The following is a 6,093-nucleotide window of genomic DNA, read 5'->3' on the forward strand; positions in this document are numbered from 1 at the left end:
GCCGGCAGGGAAGGAGGGTCGGCGTCGGGGAGGGCGGCCGGAGTAGGACGCGGGGGCGGCGGACGGATCGGGGGACGACTAGGAGTCGATCTGGTGTGAGCGTGTGAGTGTGAGTGAGGGGAGGGGTGGTGCGCGGGCCGGCGCGGGGGGAAGCAAAGAGGTGGGCTTAGCGGCAGCGCGGGGTAGGCGGCTCAGCGCTATAGCTAAAGCTGCAATGGGGGACTGAGAGCGTGGCCCATTAGCAGTAGCGCTGGCTGTGAAATCCAGCGCTACTGCTAACGTGCACTTGTAGCGCTTGTGCTGGCCGGCGCTACTGCTAAATAGCAGTAGCGATGGGTATCTAACCAACGCTACTGCTAAATGTCTACCTATAAGAATTTTCCTAGTAGTGTTAGTCTTGAAGATCCACTTGCTCCCAACGACACTAACACCACAAGGACGAGGCACAAGAACCCCAAGTCCGGTTGCGATGAAGGGCGTCGAGCTCATCCATCATTGCTGTGCGCCAAGCATGCTCACGGAGGGCATCGCGGTGAGAGACAGGCACAACGTGAAAAGCATGGCGGCGAGGGTCGTAGCAGACAGTGCCATTAGTTGGGACAAGCGCACGACGAGTATGATCGCGGGTACGCGTGACCATGGTGTGACCCGGAGCAGCTGGAGGCGTCACGGTCGAGGGGACAGGGATGCCCACAACAGAAGGCGACGCGAGCTGGTCGGACGGCGAGGAGGGAGCAGCAGCCTCCCGCACCGAGGACGGCGTAACAGCAAGCGGTGAAGTGGCCGGCGATGAGCCAGGGGAGGCCGGCGCAGTCGCTGATGATGGACCATGCGCCGGGGCGACCGACGGGCCAAGTGACGCGGCCGGGGAGGTCGGTGTGTCCGCAGCGGGCTGATCAGCCGAGCGGACTGCGGAGGGCGGGCACGTCGCAGATGATGGGCCGGGTGACGAGGCAGCCGATGAGCCGGGCGACGTGCATGCGCCATGCATGTCGATCGCCGAGGAGGAAGGAGCGACGTCCTGGGTTGCCTGCACAGTAGCAATATGGCCTGGAACAGGCGGATCAATAGACAAGTAGGATATGTCGTATTTACGCATATGGTCACCTGTAAACGGCTCATTGGAAGGAAAGAAGAGAACATCAGCCAAGGAGGAGATATCGATGGTGACCCCAGGGGTGGCATATGGAAACCACTCATCAAACACAACATCACGGGAGATGTAGATACGGCCCGTGGAAAGGTCGAGACATTTGTACCCCTTATGGAGCTCGCTATAGCCTAAGAACACACACATAGTGGACCGAAAAGCAAGCTTGTGGGCTATATATTTGCGCAAGCTAGGCCAGCAGGCGCACCCAAAGGTGCGGAGAAAGGTGTAATCGGGCTGGACCTTAAGGAGACGGTACAAGGGTGTATCTTGTTGGAGAACAGGTGTAGGCATGCGATTAATCAGGTAACATGCAGCAAGGAAAGCTTTGTCCCAATACCGTAAAGGGAGAGACGAATGAGCCAGTAAGGCCAGACCTGTTTCCACAAGATGACGGTGTTTGCGTTCAGCAATCCCGTTTTGCTGAGAGGTGTGTGGGCAGGACACACGATGAGAGATCCCATTGCATTGAAAGTAGCGATGTAATTTGTGGTACTCGCCACCCCAGTCTGACTGAACGGATATGATTTTAGTGCGAAGAAGACGCTCAACATGAGCCTGAAAAGCATAAAATACTTGCTCAACGTCAGACTTGTGCTTAAGAAGATATATCCAAGTGAAACCTGAATAATCATCGACAAAGCTCACATAATACTTATAGCCTCCGGAAGAGGCAAGGGCAGGCCCCCAAATATCAGAATGAATTAACTCAAGAGGCATAGTAGAAACATGAGTGGATAAAGTATATGGTAATTGTCTACTCTTAGCACGCTGACAAGCATCACACACTGAAAGATGACGTTCAGAAGAACACACTAAATCATTGCTCTTAACAATGTTTTGAACAATATTATTTGAGGGATGACCGAGACGTTGATGCCACTGGGACGGAGTGGTCTTGACACTGAGAGACGCTTGGCGAGTGGAGGAAGACGACGCGCGACCAAACGGGATGGGGTAGAGGCCGCCACGACTTCTACCGCGAAGAAGGACTTTCTTCGTGGACGTGTCCTTAACAAGGAAAAAGAAACGGTGAAATTCCACAAAAACATCATTATCAAGAACAAGTCGATAAACAGACAATAGGTGTTGATGTATATGTGGGAGACGAAGAATATTTCATAAGCGAAGGGATGAACCGGGTATAGTGGAATGACCAATATGCGAAATAGACAAACCTGCACCATTTGCCACTTGCACTTGATCCTTCCCGCCATAGCGCTCATGGAAGTGAAGACGATCGAGATCACTCGTCAGGTGGTCCGTCGCACCGGTGTCCAGGATCCAGTGCGGCGGTTCATGCATGGAGGAGTTGGAGGCGGAGTTGGCGGCACGGTGGTCGCGGTCATAGCGGCTGCGACAGTCCGACGCTTCATGTCCCCAGTTCTTACATATCTGGCACCTAGGGCACCAGCGACGGCGGCCACCCCCATTGCCTCCTCCATTGCGGCCGTTGTCGCCGGTGTTGCTCCTCCATTACGATCGGGGGTACCGCCCTGGGCGGAGCCGTAGCTCGCCGATCCAGGCGGAAGAGAGGCAACGGAGGAGCGGCCGCCACTTGGGCGTCCGGAATCGGGCACACGACCGGTGTGATCATGGTAGGCCGGCCGGGAGGCGGCGTTCGCGGAGGACTGCCAGCCCTCAACTTCCGATTGCTGCTGCTGTAGGGCCTCGTAGTGGAGGACGCTGGAGTAGAACGCAAGAAACGTGACCGGCACGCTGGCGAAGTTCATCGAAGCGGCGATGGGGTTGAACGCCGAGCCGAGCTCGGTCAGCATGTAGTCGATGATCTTGTCATCGCGAAGAGGAGAACCAGCGGCGGCCATCGAATCGGCGAGAGATTTAACCTTCTGCATGTACTCGCCGGCGGGTCTATCTCCTTTGCGTAGCGCATGAATCTGACGCCGAAAGTTGTGCACGCCGGCGCTGTTCTCGGCGGCGAACATGGTGTGCACGGCAGCCCATGCAGCAGCCGCCGTCCTGCAGCCGATCAGCTGTGCGAATATCTCCATGCTCATGGAGCCGAGGAGATGCCCGAGGACCTTTTGATCAAGAGTCCACCACTGCTCGTATTCGGGGTTGGTGATGGTACGAGCAGCATCACCGGTGCCTGTCATCACGGTTGGCTCCGGCGCCTTGGCCGAGCCATCGAGGAACCCGTGGAGGCGTACGCCGGCGAAGTTGGGAAGGGCGAGAGCCCTCCACAGCATGAAATTACTACGGTCGAGAGAGACCGCGATGGGCGGAAGGACGGGAGCGGGAGCCGACGCCGAGGGTGGAGCGATGACGGGGGCGGACATGGTGAGGGCGAGGGCGGAGGACGTGGTCATCGCGGCGGCCGATGAGGAGGACTGATCGACGGCGGGAGACTTGGACACCGCGGCGGCCGCGAAGAGAGGCTGGCGGCGGCGGCGGAGGGAGGAGAGGCGGCGACGGCTAGGTAGGCTCTAATACCAAGTTTGAGAATAGGTTTAGGGTTTTCTGTGGGGCAAAGCCTCTCCACGTCTTTCTATATATATAATGATCAGCATATACGAGTTACATACGTACATAATACGTGTACATGACACACTAGACCTATTTTAACAAGGACTCGACCACGTATGCTGACAGGCAGTGGTTGTAGATTTGAAGTCCCTCCAATTTAGCGTTCTAGTATATTTTATTATTGGAGCAAGGAAATCTTCAGGGATTTACTCTGTTCAGCTTCGCCAGTCCAGCGCATTGCACAGAATTTCTGGTAACAATAGATTGTAGACGAAACTTCCAGACAACTGACCAGTACTCATTGACCAGGCAACAATTCAGGGATTACTGTATATCTTCAAGCATAACACTTTTTCCTAAGAGCTGATTTATCAAGTAAGCAATTAAAATCTGCAGTCTCTTCTAAATATTTCTGTTCGATGTGTGTGACCGGTACTCCTCGACCAGCTTGCGAAAGAGAGATCCTCCAGTTTTCATGAGCTTTGTAGGTTTGTCATACTCCACTACTTTCCCTGGAAGTGTTCATATATAACTCATTAGTATGGGAAAGATCCAGAATACATTTCGCTTCAACTACAGTTTATATTCCATATTAATTTCAGGTCAATAAGACGATGAGTTCTACAAACAGGTCACTATATGTTTCTTATAAATTGCTGGTAAGAGAAACATACCGTCGCTCATTGCAAGTACCATATCGCAGTCCATAACTGTTGGTATACGGTGGGCCACTGTAATAACAGTGGAATATTTGAATTCTGTTCGGATCGTTTTCTGAAGGATAGCATCTGTTGCATTGTCTATAGAGGCTGTCGCTTCATCAAGAACCAAGATGCGGCATCTTCTCAGAAGTGCGCGTCCCAGACAGAAGAGCTGCCTTTGGCCCATACTCCAGTTCGACCCGTCTTGCACAACTATTATGACGCGATCTTGATCAGTACTATGAATGAGACAGTTCCAACACCATGCTAGCAAAAGGATATAGCTAAATATGTCTAGGATTACTAACATTTTGACATATTTATTGTCACATGTATTTTCACACCTATTTTCAGTTTCTGAAATCATTTGTTACAGCTGAGTTTTCTGTTTAGCCAATTTATTGTTTTCAAAAATAAACTACATAAACCAAAAAATAGATGAAGTGAAGTTTCCTACCATGTGAATCCAATCCCTGTTCCTTCTCCCGGACAGCTTCAAGAAGTTGACATTTGTCAAGAACCTGGAGCATAATAACAATTAGAGTAACCACATTAGTGATTCCCTTTGAAATGTACATATGCCATAAACTAAGAAACGGGGGCTCTAAGCCTAAGCTCAGCTTCAAGAGGTGTAGCTTTACACTCCTACCAGGCCATCACCCTTGTTTGAGTTCTCCTGAACTAAAATTTGGGTGCATATTTCTTCAATCAGTAAAAAATTGTCTAGTTCCTCCTAGGCAATCTAGTTTTACTTTCTGAAAGCTCTAGGTATATCAAAGTAACTGGGCTGAATTGCAACAATACTAAAAGAGGACCGCCTCATGATTAAAGATCACATCAGGTTTTTGTTATGGGGGGCCAACGGCCTGTACATATATACATGTACATGTGGTAACTGTGCAGGAAACCTCTGGGGAAAATACGCAGGCTATGCATGGAAAGTGATATAACTCTTGACACCCCCGCCCCCGGCCTTGGATCCAGAACACTGAGTTTGAAGAGATAAAATCACTGTTGAAAGCCACGAGCCACAAGACTAGCTTTGTAGCGCTCAAGAGAACCATCAGAGAGAGTCTTAACCTTGTAGACTCACTTACAAATGATTGGGCAAACATGGGGAGGAAGAGAAATAAGATCCCACGTGTCAGTGCTTAAGAACAGTAACTCCTCTGCCTTCGCAAGCTGCCATTTGGATGAACACCAATATCATGATAAGAAGTTCGCTCTAGAACGATTACGCTAGTGCTAGAAAAAACACAACAGTTATCAGGCGGAAGCAGGCGATGACGTAAGCCACAAGTAGGCTGAGTTAAGGAAGATGGCACATGAGAAGCAGATGGCTCGTTAGTAGAATCATCCACAACACATGGACAACGAGTATAATAGTGAGAAAAGGAAGGAAGAATAGGAGGAGGAAGAGGCGCATCGATCAGCAACATTCTCAAGAAGATGACGATGCTTACACTCAGCCACACCATTTTGAGCATGAGCACCAGGATAAGAAAACCGAGAAAGAGTACCCTACTCAGCAAGGACACCACGTAACATCTTGGAGATATTTCTCCAACAGAGTCAGCATGAAACAGGCGAATAGGCCTAAAGAACTGATTGTGAACCATGGCAGCAAAACACTTATATAGAGAGATAACCTCACTGCAAGAAGGCATAAACTAAAGCCAAGTATAGCAAGAGAAATCATCTAAAAGATACCAAAGGCTCCCCACCCACCCCCCCTCGCCGCTGCCGCCGGCGGGC

At 51.0% G+C, this 6,093-nt stretch overlaps 1 protein-coding gene across 1 annotated transcript in view; it reads right to left on the reverse strand.

The window, feature by feature from the left end:
* Positions 1–3,655: 3,655 nt before the first annotated feature.
* LOC119340410 (ABC transporter C family member 10-like) overlaps positions 3,656–6,093 on the reverse strand; it is a 12,493-nt gene continuing 10,055 nt past the window's right edge. Inside the window, exons 10-12 of the mRNA XM_037612321.1 lie at positions 4,796–4,859; positions 4,312–4,551; positions 3,656–4,149 (exon numbers count right to left, since the gene is read on the reverse strand). Of these exons, the coding sequence (XP_037468218.1) occupies positions 4,040–4,149; positions 4,312–4,551; positions 4,796–4,859 (414 nt within the window). The 3' untranslated portion in view covers positions 3,656–4,039. The remainder of the gene's footprint in view (positions 4,150–4,311; positions 4,552–4,795; positions 4,860–6,093) is intronic.

Source organism: Triticum dicoccoides, chromosome 7B (genome assembly GCF_002162155.2).
Source record: "Triticum dicoccoides isolate Atlit2015 ecotype Zavitan chromosome 7B, WEW_v2.0, whole genome shotgun sequence".
NCBI classification, from domain to species: Eukaryota; Viridiplantae; Streptophyta; class Magnoliopsida; order Poales; family Poaceae; genus Triticum; species Triticum dicoccoides.